General features: G+C 39.5%; 2 protein-coding genes across 3 annotated transcripts; both read right to left on the bottom strand.

Moving 5' to 3' along the window:
* Positions 1 to 593: 593 nt before the first annotated feature.
* On the bottom strand, positions 594 to 3,696 carry LOC144631973 (E3 ubiquitin-protein ligase TRIM45-like). Of its 2 annotated transcripts, XM_078490560.1 has the most exons (2): positions 2,578 to 3,696; positions 594 to 2,211 (listed from the first exon to the last, which is right to left on the bottom strand). In XM_078490560.1, the coding sequence occupies exons 1-2, from the start codon at positions 3,589 to 3,591 to the stop codon at positions 1,393 to 1,395; spliced, it is 1,833 nt and encodes a 610-aa protein (XP_078346686.1). In that variant the 5' UTR covers positions 3,592 to 3,696; the 3' UTR covers positions 594 to 1,392. The 2 variants fall into 2 exon arrangements, with proteins under 2 accessions (XP_078346686.1, XP_078346685.1); XM_078490559.1 differs by having other exon boundaries at positions 594 to 3,696.
* Positions 3,697 to 7,133: 3,437 nt separating this feature from the next.
* LOC144632025 (BTB/POZ domain-containing protein 2-like) lies at positions 7,134 to 9,905 on the bottom strand. Its single transcript, XM_078490609.1, has one exon. It carries the CDS (start codon positions 9,866 to 9,868, stop codon positions 8,543 to 8,545), a length of 1,326 nt encoding a protein of 441 aa, XP_078346735.1. The 5' UTR covers positions 9,869 to 9,905; the 3' UTR covers positions 7,134 to 8,542.
* Positions 9,906 to 18,674: the final 8,769 nt, after the last annotated feature.

The raw sequence follows: 18,674 nt of genomic DNA, 5'->3' as shown, positions 1-18,674 counted from the left end.
TGGAGAACATTAGAGGGTTATCATCCAAGGTAACAGAGTTGTCTTCAGCCACCGAACATCGTAAAAAGAGTGCAAATTGAGTAAGTCGATGCACAGGCAGACAAGTCTCTGTGTTTGAGGCCGCGTGACGCAAGCGTCACGGTATGCGTTATTTAATCCCATACATTCACTGTAATTTGTAACGATTGACCTCGGCTTTAGTCAACTGATCGTGAGAAATGCTCCATAAAATACTTAATTTCGCATCTTCTGATCCCAAACATTGATCTACTGCAAGCCAGATAAATAAAGTTCTCTTACCTTTTATCTTTTTGTGTGATCTTTTGTGTTTTTGTGGGGCTTGGAGGCCGTTAGTTCCTCGCTAGTCGTCACCGCCCACAGCTACTTTAGCTGATATATCCTAGCTTTATAAGAGCGGTGCATTGATTGGCTGTGATAAATAAGTATCACTTCCGGTCGAAAGCTTTCAATATAGCGACTTGTAAAAGTAAGGGGAGTCCTAATATTGAACTGCGATGGAATTCAAAGGTCAAGGGGCATGATGACTGTGAGGGGAGGTTATTTTAATTACAACGAGAACACTGAACAACAGACTTGATTAGGTTCTACTGTAGTTTATTAATATAAAAGTATGATTATAATATTACTGTCCGGTATAATTTGGACGTGCTATGAACCGTTATCAACTGAAAACTTAGTCTGCATGCTGAAACACTTCTTGAAGATTCGGTATTAACAATACTTGTTCTAGCGATAATTATAATGTTTCTAAAATTGTTTTTTACAGCTAAGAGCTCTCTGTGTCACACACTCTTTACAATTGGTAACGTAACGCAAGCTTTCACTACACGGTCAGGTACCGTAGTCTCTTTTGCAGCCCTTATTTGGGTCGTCACGCGGAAGAAACGTTGTGTGACGACCAAAGAAAGCTACCGAATGTAGAATGTTTCCAAGTTACTACACTGAGAGTGACTTAAATATTCATTATTCATTATCAATGGAGTAAAAGGCCAAATAAGTGAAAATCCTAAACGCTCTATAAACAATCACCTAACATGCAATTATTATTTGCCAAAAAAAAGAACTTTCTCACGAGGGGAATTCTTTCTTCGATCTAAAATACCTATATCATGATTAGTATACAGGAAATTTAACTGTTCCTTATCTTATTTGCACAAAACACACCAATCAATAATAAATTCAACTTGATTTGATCTAAAAACGTTGTAGAAACGGAGAAGTTCTGGATACAAGATTTGATCCCAACTTTGCAATTAATTCATTGAATTGGACAGAGAACTTTCTAATGGTACTTCACACTCGTTTTGTGAAAAACATACTAGCTACATTTCCTTTTAACGTTCAACAATGTGCTCTTTCACATTTTGGCAGTTATTTTATCACATATATTTTTTGCGCTTTGCAATCTGAAACCAAAATGCGACCATCTGGCGTTGTAGCTATGTACGTTGGTGCTTGTAGTCCAGTTACAGTTTTACCAGTAAAACAACCTTCCATTGTAAACTGTTGAATGCGACCATTGTTGCTGTCACATACAAGGAGATTTTGACGATTGCCATATTTCTCAACACACAAACCCCAAGGATGGGACAACTGTCCTTCAGCCTCGCCTGCTTTTCCAAACTTGTACAAAAACTTCCCTGAACAGTCAAAGACTTTCAAACAATCGTTCCCGAAGTCAGATACAATGAACCTGTTTTTATGACAAATACATCCAGTGGGTAGGCTGCTACCTCCAAATTTAAACACAGGCTTACCATCCTTTGTTAAGACCTGGATTCTGTTGTTAAAGTAGTCGGCTACAACAATGCGTCCTTCACCATCCATACAAACGCTTTCTGGATTCTTGAACTCGCCCTCTCCTGACCCTTGCTTTCCAAAGCTTTTCACAAAGTTCCCTGTCTGTACATTGAATTGTTGAATTCGGTGATTTTCGTCATCTGCCACCAAAATCTCGTCATCATTCAGGTATGTGACGCCAGCTGGACCGATAAACTGTCCAGGATTCTTTCCACAGCAGCCAATTTTTCGCACAAACTTTCCTTCCTGGTTGAATATTAGGACACAGTGTCCTTCCCCGTCAGCTACAGCGATCAGCCTTTTACTGTTAACAGCAATTCCATGTGGCTCTTGGGGAATTTCTCCTTTTAAATCTAGCTCGCCCACAACATCAAGCTGTCGTTCCTTCACCTGGACCGTGAAAGGACTGTTAGCAAGTTTGTCGCCATTTATCTTTACTGTGATGTTGTAGGAGCCTGGTACTTTTGGTATAAATTTCGCCTTGAAATTTCCATCTTCCCTTTTACAAACAATCAAACTTTCTACTTTCTCAGAGGGTCCAACGAGCACTCCAACGTGAAATTTACGTTGACCTTCACTCGTCAGTTCTTCAGATATGTTAGGACAGACCACAAACTCTGCTTCTAATCCAGCTTGGAAATTTTCAGTCAGTCCTTCTATTGAATACAGACGTTCATCTGTTTCGCTGGTTGCCACGAAACCCAGGCTTAAACTCTCAGGTGCAATAGTCGAGACAAACTTTACAAATGAACTTACCGGAACTGCTGGGACTGGGGTCTTGTTAAGATCTTCAAATCTCTGTTCTAAATTCTTGTTGCTTTGCATAATATCCAGGTCTGAACTTCCTCGAACCAGGTTATTAGCAAACTCAACTGCTTGGTCAATTCGCTTGGTCGAGGATTGCATTTGTTTCTTAGCACAGTCTAATGTCTTCGTTCTCGACCCTCGTGTTTTCTTGAGGGCGGTAATGGTCTCTTGCTCGCGTTCTCGAATCGTAGCGATCATTTCTTCGGCTGCTTGGGAAACTTCACGTATAGCGGTGTTGACATTATCTTCCAGCTTGGAAGCTGTATCTTCAAGTTGACGCATCACATCACTGAAAACTTTTCTCTTTTCTTTCATCAACTTGACGCCCGCCATGATGTTGGCTTTCTCGCCATCCGCTGCTTTTTCAAGCGGATCAATATTGTGATTCTTGTGAACCGTGTTTATGCAAACTTGGCAAACACAAGTTTGACATTCAAGACAGAAAAACTTCGTTACCTCTCTCTCGTGGTACTTCTGAGAGCAAAAGGACTTTCGCTTTAACAAGGCCTCGTAGTCTTGGGCTTGAAACTGTTTAACTGGCGTGACTTTGTGTCCTTCAAACGCCGCGGCAGTAGCTTGGAACACTTCATGTGCGTTTACACAGTCAGGGCACAACAATTTTTCGCAATCAAAGCAGTAGCCGATCTCAGCGCTCTTTTTCTTGCAAGTACCGCAACTGATCTCACTTCCATCGCCAATTTGTCGAACAGCGAGAAGACTCAACAAACTGTTGTGCAGAAAACTGGTCGGCAATTTATCAAAACAATTTCCTTCAGGGATGCCAACCTCTTCCTGACAGTTAGGGCAACGGTATTTGCCTTGTCTTTGGCTTGTTAATGCGTGTTTCTTCAAGCACTCAAGGCAGAAGGTATGAAGACACGTTATTGTCTTGGGTTTGGTATAAGTATCCAAACAGATCGAACAAGTCACTTGTTTTTTGAGGTTTTTCAAGAGAGACTCCATCGTAAAGTACAGATTGCGAAACGACAGCGAAATCAAACACACCCGTCTATTGTGTTTGTTATACCGATAAAACTTTAGCGAGCTTGAATAAATTTATTCTTCTTTTCATGCTATTTTCAGCAGTCAACCGGGCAGATCGAACCCTCCGACCTCGCGCGCAGCGGAGCGGAAGTTTTGCACGTATATGACAAACACTTGCTAGGGGGTTCTGGGGGCATGTCCCCCCCCCCCCCAAAAAAAAAAACGTTTGAAATCTAGAAGCTCTGAAACTCTTTCAGAGACATTTTTCATGAGACATTTCTTGAGAAAAATCAATTTTGTTCAACTGGAGACAAGTGCCTCGTCTTGCCTCTTGATAGTTACTGCCCTGACAAAGGCTTACATCGCTTAGTAAATCGTTGTTAAACATGAAAATATTTCTTTCTTTGATGCTTGCTTTGATTTTCTGCCACTTTTCCTCGAAGACAGCCATAATTTCTTCTTGCAGTAATACCGAATAATGAAATCACAGTAAAATCGAACACGCGGCCAATACAAACTGGCTAAGGTCTCAAGTTTCCGTGCTGCTATCCGAATGAGCACTTGCGCGCGCTAAAATTCGCGGGAAATTTTGTCACGCAATCCAGAATAATAGGTCCGCTCTACGTACATGTGCACGGGCTACAGTATCAAGAAATAATTGTTATAAAATGGAAAATTGTGCATCTAACCATAGGTACACAAAGGTGAAACCTGTATTCCAATTCAAGAAAACGTTTAAACCATGCCTTGTATTGACAAAGTCTACAACAAGTCTATTTTTGGTTTAATTTGTTTGTTTTACTTTTTCAAACAAACCTGATTAAAAAACACAGCTAGTTGCACAGCTCTTCATTTCGTTACAGTGACTGGATAAATTTTTCATCTCAAGCAGCATTTTTTTTTTGGTAAAATTATTTTGAGCCAAACACCCTCAAAACAGTGTTTGATAAGATAACAATAATTAATACTATCTGATTACCTTGGCTTCATATTACGTTTTTTAGTTGGCCTTATCACCAGCAAATATGGAGATTGCAAACATATCCCAAAACATAAATCCATTTGTCTGTCCAAGTTTTTTACCCACCGATATGTTCATTTAAGTTGATGTTACACAGGACAACTTGCAACAACTATTTTTTGCGCAACACCGCATCAACTTTTCGTGGTATGTTAAATGAGTCAACTTTTCACGCAACATCGTACAAAACGTACTTGGTAACATGTATGTTACACAAGACGATTTTCAGCGCAACGCCACCTCGCAACATTTCGCACCAGCATCAAGGCCATGTTGAACAGAATTCTGGGAAGGTGCTGCGCGAAAAATCGGCGGCGACCCTGTTACACAAGTCAGCTTTCTAAATATTCGTCATCTTGCGTTGTGAGTTTTTGACTTGGGTTCAAAAACTCACAACATGTTGCAGAGTCAAAAGGTGCACAAAAAATCTTCCTCGGTACCATGTTACTCAGTTTTTCACGCGACATCGTTGCGCGAAAAATCGTTGTTGCAAGTTGTCCCGTGTAACGTCACCTTTATGTCTGCATGATACAAGATACAACAACAACAACAACAATTTTAATATTAAGATATTTCCATAACAAATTATTTGACACCGCCTAGTAAAATTAAAGAAAATATGATTACATACAAATGAAATGTGTATCAAAATATAATTTTGTAGGGGGAAAAAAATTTTTTGAAGGTTGTTTGTTGATGTTTTTTTTTTTTTTTTTTTTATGGGGGCGCTAACGGCTGCTATTTTTAAATACGTGTGAAAGATTTGATTTTTTAACTGATGAAGGCTTAAGAAAACCGAAACACCTTGAAAAAAAAAAATAAAAAAACAGACACGACAAACCTTCAAAAAAAAATATGTATCCTCATGTTACAAACAAAAGGCATATTTATTTACAACATATGCTAAAAAAAGAAGAAAACTCCAAAAGGCAAATGCAACTGCTATACACGTATGCCACAAATAAATCCACCCAAAGTATTTAATGTCTATTGGGACATTCGAAGGAAAAAAGCAGCAGTTGATCAATATACAGCTTTGGTAAAGAATAAATGCATTAATGTGTAACTTGTTCAAGATGGTATGATTTTTTTCTGATATTTTATGAACACGCACATGTTTAATAATGCATGCATTCATTTGTTTCTTCAATCACTTGATCAATCAATTGATAACAATAACTGAACACCTCATGTGATGACACCTCTATTATGATGCACATAATAAAATTAATTAAAAAAAACACTTCACATACATAAATCATTTTACATACAAAATCTTCATGATCATCCATGGCACCCTGAGGGGGGGGGGTACTCCCTATAATGGCCCATACGGGGAGGCGCCGCCCGAATGGGGTACCTTTTTCAGGCTTCAGGTATACAAAAGGGTAGGGATTGCACGAGTTTAGGTAAGGGTAAGGAAATCTGACATTTAGGCATTTAAAAGGGCATTTTATTACAGTATTTCAAACAGACGCAATTTATGGCTGTGTTATTTTAATTTATTAAGCGCTACATGAAAATGACAAGAAAAAGTCCTGTTCTAAGTCTATGCCATGTCTTTTAGGTATATGAAAGGGGTACCTTTTTTCAGTTAAAGGTATACGAAAGAGGTTCCATTTTTTGTCAAAATGGTATATAAAAGGGTAAGGGGTTAAGCTTGGGGCGGAGCCTCCCCGTATAAAACTTTTTTGAGTACCCCCCAGGCATGGCACATTATGTACCTGCAGCACCATAGCTATGATTAATAAATAATCTATAATTTATTAAATTTTATCATGTTCTCATAAGAAAAAATGCATAGTGAAAAGGAAATATGAAATAAGTGTTTCTTTTTCTGATATTGCCTTCAGAGAAAATTTTTCCTCTGGCCAATGGTCCTTACATGCACTCACCTTAAATAAAAAACCTACTAGCAAATAATAAGATTGCTAAGTTGAAAGTGAATGTTCTTGGAAAATCTTGAAAATAGAAAATAATTCTTGATGGTTTGCTTAGAGTACATAAAAGTGTTTGAATATAATCAGACCTCTCAACCTCAAAGCACTTTCTGGAGATTGTGATAAAAAATCTGGAAATTTCAGCAAAAACTGGGAGATTGATCAATCAATGGACAAAAAAACCTAAAAACTAGGAGCCAATCAAATGACCTGACTGTGTTTGCCATGAGAGTTCTTTATCTTTTATTTGTGACAATGAAGTGAAAAATTATGGCGAATCTCACGGCAACATCATGAGACTTGAGAAGTCTGTTGAATTCAAACTTTTCCAAAGGGTGTCGACTAAAAAAATTAAACAACTTGTAAAACCTGCTCACTTTTTAGAGTTATCAATGCAGCTGCACCTAGGCTATGGTGGGGGGGGGGGGGGGGGAGGGGGGGGGGGGGGGTGGGGCGTTTTTTTTTTTGGGGGGAAAAACAAAAAAAAAAAAAAAAAAAAAAAATTTTTTTTTTTCTCCCCCCCCCCCCCCCCCCGCCCCCCCCCCCCCCCCCGGGGCTATGGTATTTACGAGTCTAACAAATATGCAAGGCACTTGGGCTGAAAGGCAAGGCAGCGAGGCATGCAACGCGAGGCATGCAAGGCAGAAATCCCTCATCCTAATAAGAAGGCTAACTCTAACTTAGCTAACTGTATGCTAACTGGTGTACTATTTAGGCTAACAGGAGTGCTAATGAAGTGCTATTAAAGGTTACCGAAATGGCTTGCAGGCCTTGCTGCCAAGGTTGCACTTTGCAACAACTCGTACTTTCTAGTGCATAGAAAACTAAGCTCTTTATGAGCTCATAAAAAGATGGCTCCTGCTTAGGTTCTTGAAACACCATCAGTCAACAAGTCTTTCTTAACAACACAACTGTAACATCTGAAAACATGCTTACACAGAAACCCCTTGGCCTGTAGTGGATCCTAACCAGAGCTCTCCACTAATAAGAAACAAGAGTGTTGCAAGGGCTTCAATAGGCTGGATTTCTGTCGCCTTCTCAAAAAGTGGCTGGAAATCAAGACTAGAGTTTCAACTGTACATGGAAAAATGTGTGGTTTTTCACTGGCTGAGCTACCAGTTAAGCAGAAAACGTTTCTCACACACTGCTGGGAGACTGGGTTCTAGTGTGCAGGGGGTATAAGGTCTATAAGGTCACATGGTTCAGTTCTAGGTTCAGTTTGTTTTTTTTGCATCCATCACTGCCTGACATGCCCCACCCACCCACCCTATAGTGTTTGTTCTAGTTTTTTGAGAAATTGTAACATACTTAGGGTGTTGACAGTTTTACACTCCCGAGCCCTCAAATGGGTCAAAAACTTTTCTTCGCCAGTTGTTCAGGTTTTTTCATGCAAAATTTGATTCCAGCTGTTCACCCAATAATAATGTTTTGTTATAATAGTAGCAAATAGTACCAACAAAAGGTCGGGCCTTCTGCTTGGCTCCAGTGGTCTATACAGGGAGGCTCCGCCCAAAAGGTGGTACTTTTTGCATGCTTCAGGTATAGAAAAGGGTAGGATTTCGTAAGTTTAGGTATATGAAAGGGTAAGGAAATCTGTCATAAAGGTATTTAAAAGGGCTTTAATTAACAATTTTTGAACAGACGCATTCTATGGCTGTCTTATTTTTATCTCTTTAATGCTACAGAAGATTGATAAGATTTTCTTTTTAGGTACACCTCATGTCATTTAGGTACATAAAAGGGGTACCTTTTTTCAATAAACGGTATATGAAAAGGGTGCCTTTCTGACAAAAATAATAATAGTATATAAAAGGGTAATGGGTTGGACCTCGGGCAGAGCCTCCCGGTAACAACAAACTTTTTTAGTTAGTCCCCTGGGAGCTTTCCATGTCTCCTGGACATGTTTGATTTTGTGATTAACATTCTTCAATTCATAGATTTTACTGTAAAAAAAGTTTGCTTTGTTTAGTTATGATAACTTGAACAAAAATTCTCCAAATTGTCCATAATAAACACTTGATTTCCTGCCAAAATTACTACAACGTGTGAAGAAAAATGTAACACCATGTGTTGTAACCTCTGGTATACCTGAGAAGCCACAGCATGAACGGGGACCTTTCATGTTCACTTGAACAAAGTACTGTTTGTCGCTCGTCAAATTAACAGGATCAAGCATAACAACAAAACCATAATAGCCAATCTCTTTTCTATGCTTAGGAACTGACAAGAATCTTCCAGATTTCTTAGCAACTTCGCTCTGGCCTTGAACTTCTTTCACAGTCAAATGCACCAAGTACTCATTACCTTCACTACCAAACAGACAAACTCCATGAAGCACTACGTCTTTGTTCACGTGGAAATGAATACAATCTTCATTATCCAAGTCGTAATGATTTAAATTGACTCTACCAAATCTGAAACATGATTGGAGAGTGCCATCCCTTTTGGTCCCTTCAATACCGACTGGTGATGCTAATTCTGAATTAAAATGCTTCATCATGTTAGCAAGTTCTTGCGGTGTTAGGATTTCACTGTCAGGCACGGCTTCAGCAAACTCTTTTTCCTCCATCACCGGGAAACGTATTTCTTTAACAATAGCCTCTCCAAGAATGCACCTTTTCACACTGCCATCTGCAGAAAGTCCTTGCCTCTCACATTCCTTTGTTGCCCAGAGATCAACAGCTTTGAACAACTCTACCTCTCTGATTGTCAGTGAATCTCTTCTGACAACTGCTTCAAGTAAGGACCTCTCAATTGTCACGAATCCCTCGGATTTCACAGCTTCTTCAGTTTCTCTGTCAATCAATTCCCAGCATTGATCCACAAGAATCTTCTCATCATATTGCTGAGCATGTGGCAGAACACAAAACACGTTTGCCGGATTTAATATTTCCTTTCGCAGCAACCGAACACATTCATCAGCAAGCGAATTGACCAAGTATTTCTTTGCCACATACAGCACTTGCATCACATTGCTTTCGTTTAATTCCGCCTTCCCGCTGTACATGTACCGAAGCATTTCCAACACTCCCTCGTACTCGCAGTCTGGTAGTTCAACAGAGTCCGATCTCTCGGCCAGTCCACCACAAAACATGGCGAAAAAAACGGGACTACAACTCGACAACACAAACTTGTGGGTAGGAATCGCCATCTTGCTTTTCTTGGGCTCACCTTCGTCACTCGAAGCTCGAACAACAAGGCTTACATCGCTTAGTAGATCGTTATTAAACATGAAAATGCCTCTATGTGTGATACTTGCTTTGGTCTTCTGCCACTTTTCATCAAAGACGGCCATAATTTCGTGTTTATACCCAATCCCCCAATACACCAGTAAAATCACACACACGCTGTGAAGTGTTGGCTATCCCATGCACCATGCGCCCTGATTTCGCGGGAAAATTTTGTCACGCAATCCACAATAATAGGTCCGCTTTGCGTACATGTGCAGAGTTAAATTAGTGGTCTGATAAGTAGGCATTTCCCGATTATGTCAGCATTTTTTGTATAATTTGGCTTAACGAGCATTTTTAAACAATTTTATCTTCATTTTTGTCGTCGAAAGTAAAAATGTGCTTGTTTTTGGTGTTCAAACACTTCTTAAGTCCAATTCTTTAAGCTCTCTACAAAACAAAGACGGCGTCAGCCACGCTATTGTCGTGGCCTGGACCCTGGTTGACTACTTCAACTTCCATAGGCGTACGGGCCGGGGAGGGGGGCAGGGGGGGCTGCAGCCCCAAATTTTGGGCAACTCAGATTTTTTTAGGCAGCAAGAGAAATTTGGGAAAAGCCAGTTTTTAAAGAAGTTTTTTTTTTCTTCGAAGAGATAGATATTTTCTATTTTAACCTGAAGTCGGCGGGTAAGAGCGAGTTAAATTCACATGAGACAGTGGTTGCTTAGCACCTGACAAATTTCTCGTTAATAGTGAAGGGGGTTATTTGATGATATACATATTTGTATTTTTTTTTCTGTTTGGCACTGTACTGCAAATATTTGTCACAGTTAAACACCTGATAAAGAAAGCTTCTCCGCGTTGCTAAATTTTACAAAATGGACGACGGGATTCTAGAAGCCGAGCAGAAAATGTGCGCGAGTTTTCGTAGTGTGCGCGGATTAGCTACATGACTGCTCCAGAAATGCTAGAGACAATACAAGAGAATCTATTTGATAGGTTTTAAGAGTTTTCTTACGTGGTTCATATATCCATGCAGTGATACCTGCTCCGTACAACGTGTTCTGCAGAACGATCATTTAGTGCGTTGTACAGATATTGACAAAATAATAAAGCCCAAAACAAAAACAAACTGGTTTCTCGTCCCCACCCGCTTCATTTTTTGGGGCCGCCTCTCGTTTTTAATTATTTGTTTTTGGAAAAGTTAGAACGAACAAAAACCAACAATGTTTACTTTCACTTTGTACGGATTAAGACATGACCAAGACCAAAACTTTAAATCCTAGTTACGCTAGGTCCGTAATGGAAAGGTCAATTACCTTGCAGGATTTATCGATCGATATTCGAACAACACAGGTATGAAATGCAACAAAATAATAAATAATTAAAAAATAACAAAAAATGCGCCCGCCCGCTCTTTTTTTTTTAAGAAATCCAGACGAGAAACATTTGTTTTTTTACTTGGCCTAAATTTTTACTTGTCATCGCACTTGTATTAGCATTTAAAGGAACAATGTTACGGTATTTTGAGTCATTTTACTGCATGATTACTTTCAGATTGAAGGAAACCTCAAAATTATAGTTTCCTAACATAGAAAAACAACAAAGGAGTGATAAAAACTCGAAAATAACCAAGGATGGTTTCGACTGACGAAGATTAAGACAGATTACAAATGACAAACTTGAAAAAACTTGCCAGTAAGATGCCTTGTCCATGACGTAGCTCCTTTAATGGGCATATTTCAACTCTGTAGTCAACAATGACATGGATCGTATTGTTAATATCTTCGGCCATCAAAATGGTAGAGACAACTATTACTTTACAAGTTTTTTATGAGCTCATATGATAGATTCTTATGTATGAGTTTTTCACTTCGTTTGTAAGCCTATGTTAGTGCATCGCCGTATGACCCTCGTTTCTTCTCGACTGTTTCGTAAAAACTTGGGCAACTTGCGAAAACATTTTGGGCAAATGTCTAACCCCCCCCCCCCCTTTCAAAAAATTGGCCGTACGCCTATGTCAACTTCCAAGTGTAATGTTGCAGTACAACAAGCGATAAACGCTTGAGTGATCTAAAGAGCTAACATTGTGTTACACAATACATATAAAGGACAAGTGAACAAAGAGCTAACCAGCTGGCTAACGTTGTGTTATATAATACATATAAAGGACAAGAGATCTAAAGAGCTAACGTTGTGTTATACATAAACACAAACAAGTGACAAACACGCGTTATATTTAACAATTATTCCACGAGCGCGCGTTGGATATGAGATGGCAAATAGCCCACAAGGTGCTTAGCGCCGAGTTGGCTACAACGATCTCATATCCAACAAGCGCGAGTGGAATAATTGCATTATTAAAAACGCCTAAAGAATTGCAATATTTGAGCTCCTCGGCTGTTTTCCTTGACGCGTATTGAATTCCATATTTATGGTCAATGGTATATATACTAGTTATGCAACGCTTTCGAGTGGTGTACTATGGAATATCCCACGAGTCACTTGTATTTTCTCGGTATACACACGAGCCTTTAGGCGAGGCGAGTGTGTATACGGAGAAAATACAAGTGACACGTGGGATATTCCATAGTATACCACAAGAAAGTGTTGTGTAACTATTTTATACCATGCCACAGAAAATACGCTTACTAAATTTCGTCAAGAATACCATCGCAGCGCACGATGTGAAGGTTGGGTTGAATACCGTCGAATATACAACGGCTTTCCTGTATTCTGATTCGCTGTATTTTCTATGGCATGGTATAAAAGCTTATATACCATTGCCTGTTAACCAATCAAAACTCAGGAACTGCAATATACCATTGCTAGTTTTTAATAAAAGTGTAAAAACAATTGGAATGATTTTTTGGAATATTATTCAGTTTACTGAATAACTATAAAACTGTAAAACATACATGGTGACTTTTTTGTATGTATCTCTTTAAAATAAAGCAAAGCATTTTTCAAACTGAAAGAGCATAATTTTGAAAAGAGTGCATAGCAAATAATAAAGATGGTAAATTTTAAACTCGGTAATAAATAATGAAGATGAAGTGACGTGACACGAGCAAGGGACAAAGAAAAATTCTGAGTACCCGACGGGAATAGAACCCATGGCCTCCCAGATACCGGTTGGGCGTTCTAACCAACTGAGCTAGTAAAATTGGCCCAGCTCACAGTCTCTCGTAGCTCAGTTGGTTAGAGCGCCCAACCGGTATCTGGGAGGCCATGGGTTCGATTCCCGTCGGGTACTCAGAATTTTTCTTTGCCCCTTGCTCGTGTCATCAAGTGTTGAATACTTCATCTTCATGAACGTACTAATTCCTTGTTCCCCATTAAAAACTCCTTTGTTCCCAAAAATGTTTTAGCCCATGTTCCCTTGATCCCGAAAATTTTTTGCTTAGTTCCCTTGATCCCAAAAATGTTTATCAGTGTTCCCTATATTTGTTTGCTTGTTTTAACAATGGTGTCTCAAAAAGTTGACAGGCCAAACATGACTCCTATTGGTGAGATGGTATAACTTTGCCCTTCAAAATTTTGCTCTAACGAATACGTTCATCAAAGCCTTCAAAGACCTCCCCTTTCTGTATGAGTGAAAGTTCTGTTGCCCGTTTAAGCGTTTAGATGTAAGCGCTCTACCATGGTAAACAAGATATATCGATGAAATGACAGAAAAATGGCTATCCCTAACACCAAATCTGTCACGAGTACCATACCCTTACAAAGATTCACAAACCAAACCCAGACAGGAGACCAATCATATCCGGCTGTGACAGCCCAACAGAATCTGATAGAGCTTGGATCTACCTGTTCATTTTTACCTCCCTCAGCCAATTGCTAAAATACAGAAATCATATCAAGGAATCACCATTGTATGTACTGAAAACATACGAAACATTCCATCTATACAAACTTTTGATACCAACACCCTTCCTCAGAGATATGGTTAGAAAATTGTTTCCAATTCAACGAAAAAAAAAACTGTTTTCAAACACATGGTACTGCAATGGGCACAAAAATGGCAGTATCTTTTGCCAACATTTTCATGGCTGCAGTTGAAAATGAAATCATTGAACGCTCATTTGAAAAAGATACATAGATGTCTTCTCTGTGGAACATAACAACGATGAAATAAACGCGTTCACCGAGCTAGAAAATAACTATCGTCCGACCAAAAAATTCCCGGCTGAAATTTCAGATACAGAAATAACTTTCCTGGATACTTGCGTATACAAGGGCGAAAGATTTAGGAGCCAGTCAATTCTTGACGTGTCACCCTCCAGGTGTCTGGAAAGGTTTCACAAAAGGCGAAGCATTACGCCTTTCCTAGGACTGGAAATCCAATGTGCCCAGCGCCATTCTATTTTCAAGCTAAGATCCTGCCTGCTATTACTGTAAAGAGAAACAGAAAGGGCTATATGGACGAGAATGGTTCGCGCTCGAGCCAATCTTGAGTCCAGAGTACGCCGGCTCCCAGGCACCGACCCAAACATTGACCAACCGCTGACTAACACAGACTTTGGCACGAGTAAGGGCCATAGGCGTACGGGCACTTTCGGACCTGGGGGTGCGGAGACCTTATTGCCCGAAAAAACAAAAATGTCATGGGTTAAAACCGAATAAAGAGGCATATAAAATGGACGACAAAAACGGCATTTAAATAGTTGTGTACAAACCTTAACTAGCCTGCTTGCTTGAAGTCCTTTGATTAATTCCGTGGCGTTGCCCGTTATCCTTTTCTTCGGAAATATTTTATATATTCACTCTAGTTCAGCAAAAATTAAAGTATTTTGGGGGAGATAAGATAAGATAAGATAAAAACTTTATTACCGTGTCTGTGTGTTTAGCCCTTATGGACTAATTGGGGACACAATTAAAATACCTAAAATACTATTAATAATGCTAAGCTAAAAATATTTAAAATACTTAACTAAAAACTAAAGAAAACTAATATTTACAATGTCTTAAAATGTCTTAAGCGCAACAGAGTTTGCAACAGTTACTATTGTTGTCCACGTAGTCCGATAGATTGAGTTTTCTAATTTTAGTTTTGAATGCAGCCACAGTCGGCGAGTTTTTCAGGTCTTTGCTTAATTTTGACCATAGAAGTGGTCCAAGATATCTGAAGTTGGGAGCCAATTTACATTGTTTTTCCCCCACTTGAAAGTTAAACAAAAGCGTGTGAAACATTCAGGGATGCATGGTTAAAACATTTCGTTGAAAGTTTTGAGCTAGTCTTGAGAACTTAACATTTGAGTCAAAAGCATTAACTTCATTGCATTGTAACAGCTTTGTTTCAAGGTCTTACACTGGATCCACCGCGCGTAAACGCTCAAACTATAGAAAAGCTGATTGCAACTGAATCAAACTGAGGGGTCATGCAGAATTTGCGAAAAAATTTGAAGGTGATTATAGCAATTTGCGAGAGGAAACGAAAGCAGATGAATGAGAAATTTGGACTTTTGAACAACAAAGTTCGGTGTATTTCCAATACTTTTTCTGTTGGTTTGATTTGTTTTGAACGTTATGTTGAGATTTTTCGGCTTATTTTCTTTTTTTCTCTAGGCTTGCATGTTGCCCGAATTCTAAGCATTTTTCCCGAAAATTTTCGGCACTGGGGGGGCTGCAGCCCCCCTCGCCCCCCGCCTCGTACGCCTATGGTAAGGGCACGAGCAGGACACGAAGAGAGCACGAGTCGGACACGAGATTGCACTCGAGCGCGAGCTTGCATCAGATGCAACTAAAACAAATCTCATTGGCTGTTTTTTGCACGCGCGTCTTTCCCTTTGTTATGTCATAAAAGAATGTTTTTTAGTCGCAAAACAAATCTTTTTGCTTCAGACGTCTTTTTGCAAAGAGAGAAAATACTTATTAAACTGCTCAGATGGGCTCCTGGTATCGCTTGGAGTTCTTACAAAGAAAAGAGAAAGGAGAAAAAGGAACTTAAAAGGTTTGACCGTTATTTCGTTGTTTTTGTTTGCGATTTACGGAATCAACGAAAATAACCGACGCGCCACGCACCGTAAGAAAGAAAATACAGCGTTCTGCTGCCGAATGCGACGGACAAACAAGGTTAAGTAATCACCTTCTGCTCTTATCTATTTAATGCGCGTTTTTTGTGGCAAATGTCACATTTCAGAAGAAAAAAAATTAGATTTGCTGGGTAGCACCGAATTAAATGATAAAAACGGTAAAAACTATATTGACCTATATTGGGAGTGCTTTTAAGATACTGCAAAAAAAGTCAGGCCTGTTCAAAACGTCGTGCTACTGCCGTGTCGAACTGGTGATAGCACGGCAATGGTTTCAACCCCAAACGTCAAACTAATAATAAACTTTAATACAGTCGCGCCAAATTGAAATCGTTTCAGTCGCAACAAAAAGCTGCAAAATAATTTTAAACCAAGTCGCGCTACTGCTGTGCGTCACGCAGGCCTACCGTGCTAAGTAGTCGTACCGAAATTAATTTAGTAAAGAAATTTGAGAAAAAAACCTCTTTTAACTGTCAAAAAATTAATAATTTTAACAGACCTTTGTCTTCAGTGTAATGTTCAAAATGCCAATGTTAAAAACAAAAGACAGTAATTTTAAATGCACGGCTAGTACGTCGACACTTGTATTGGACAATTTATTTATTTGGCCGCTATTTCGACTAGTCTTCTTCATAGGCGTACGGGCAATTTTTTTCACGGGGGGGGGGGGGCGGTGAACCGTTTGCCCAAAAATTTTCGCAAGTTGCCCAAATTTTTACGAAACAGTCGAAAAGAAACGAGGGACATATGATGCACTAACATAGGACTACATATGAAGTGAAAATATTCTTTAAAATGAATCTACCATATGAGCTCATAAATCACGTTAAAAGAAATAGCTGTCTCTGTTATTTCGACGGCCGAAGATATCACTGAATGATACGATCCATGTCATTGTTGACTATAGAGTTGGCATATGCCCTTCCAATGTTAATAAGTGCCATGTTACTGACACTTTGTTGCCCCATGGTGCTGCCAAGGTAGGTTTTGAATCTGCGCAACGCACTGAATGATCGTTCTTCAGAACACGATGTAGCAAGTATCACTGCAAGGATATGTACCACATTAAAAAACTCTGGAAACATATCAAATAGATCATTCTCGTGCTTTATCTCCAGCATTTCTGAAACAGTCACGTAGCCTTATCCGCGCACATGACGAAAACTCGCGTAAATTTTCCGCTCGTCTTCCAGAATCTCGACGTCAGTTTTGTAAAATTTTGCAACGCAGGAGAAGCTTTCTTTATCAGGTGTTTCACTGTAACAGTTATTTCCCAAAGCACAGAGTATTTCCTGGTTATTTCCGCTAAACCTGAGCTCAAGCCCGGACAGCACCTTGTCGTAGACGCGTAGTAGCTCTTAATACGGTGGCAATAGGCCCGCTTACGATTTTGTACCGCTGGCTAATATGCATATGGCACAAGTCGAGTTCTAAACAAAAAAACGCATGTAAGATGCGGATTTGTTTCCACTGTCGCGTACATTTTTACGAAACTACGGGCGTTAATTTCACTGGCTCTCGGTACGTCAAGCCCGTGGTAATGAGACAGTGGTTGCTTAGCACGTGAATCCGGCAAATCTTCGAGAGTCTCCAGTCGATAATCTACGATATCACTGATTCAATTCAAGAAAGTTATGCCGAAACAAAAAAATTACAAATACGTATAAAGCAACATATGATCCCCTTCACTGTCTCGGGTGAATATAACTGGCTTTACCACGCCGACTTTAAATAGAAAATATATATCTCTTCGAAAAAGACATGGAACTTCTTTAAGAACTGGCTTTGCCCAAATTTCTCTTGCTGCCCAAAAAATCTGAGTTGCCCAAAAATTGGGGGGGCTGCAGCCCCCCCAGCCCCCCGGCCCGTACGCCTATGGTCTTCTTCAGGGCCAGAGCTGGAGTTAGTTCGGGGTAAATTAGCTAAGGGAAAGTTCATTTTAACCCCTTGACTCCCACTTCCCCCCCCCTCCCGAAACGCGTTTTTTCAGCCGCTTAACTGAAATTCTGGTGCTATGGTCTTGAATTTACCTCAACTTTGCAGAAGAAGCACTTTTTACACTTCAGCAACATTTTAATAAAGATTCTGTGTAAAAATGTACAATATGTCGCTTTGGTGCATGCACATAAGCCAATATATGGACTTGTCTTTTTTTGCTGAACCGTTCCAATTTTTTCCCCCTTTTGCTTCCGTTTTTTCCGCTTTCTTATTCTCGTTTATTTTCAACTCTTCATATCCTTTCTTCTAGCCAAAAAAGTTTTGACGTTATCGAAAAGGGGACCTTGACCAATTACAGGTGTACTGGCCTGTTTAAGTAACGATTTTGCACCAAAAATGGTTTTAGTTTTTCTTTGATTAGCTCTGTCAAAATGCAACCGATATTCAAAATGAACAGGTCGATCCAAGCTCTATCAGATTCTTATCACGAAATTTCATTGACGTGCCAATTAATGACGTCACAAGTGGTTCAATGACTGCATCCCCAAATAGCGCCTGAATGCGCGTTTAGGAGTGAAAGGGTTAATATGGAAAAAGGGGGGGGGGGGGGGCGATGGTATGAAGATGATGAGCGCGGGGCTCTAAAAATTTTGAGGGGGGTTTGATAGGGGGGCTCTGAAACAAATGTTGAGGTTGCAAGGGGGACACAGAATTTTCTCTTGACATGACATTTTTCCTTATTTTTTCCTTAAAAATAATGACAACAACAACAACTTTATTTGCACCCTTTACATTCAATTAAATTAACTAACAATACAATAATAAAAGAAATAAAGTAAAGTGCATGGCTGCCCAGAATAACCACGATTGGCTAACAAGATTAGGCAGCCATACTTAGTTTTTATTACAAAGGTCAGGTATACTTGAACACAAGAAACTTTGTGACAAAGATCGTTCA

Source organism: Oculina patagonica, chromosome 12, assembly GCF_052425735.1.
Source record: "Oculina patagonica isolate OP01 chromosome 12, crgOcupat, whole genome shotgun sequence".
Lineage (NCBI taxonomy): Eukaryota > Metazoa > Cnidaria > Anthozoa > Scleractinia > Oculinidae > Oculina > Oculina patagonica.
Note: the sequence above shows the minus strand (reverse complement) of the source record. Positions and strands in the feature narration are given on the sequence as shown.

What these genes read in the sequence shown, in the direction of transcription:
- LOC144631973 (XM_078490559.1), bottom strand. Translation starts at nt 3,591, where the DNA reads ATGGAGTCTCTCTTGAAAAACCTCAAAAAACAAGTGACTTGTTCGATC.
- LOC144632025 (XM_078490609.1), bottom strand. Translation starts at nt 9,868, where the DNA reads ATGGCCGTCTTTGATGAAAAGTGGCAGAAGACCAAAGCAAGTATCACA.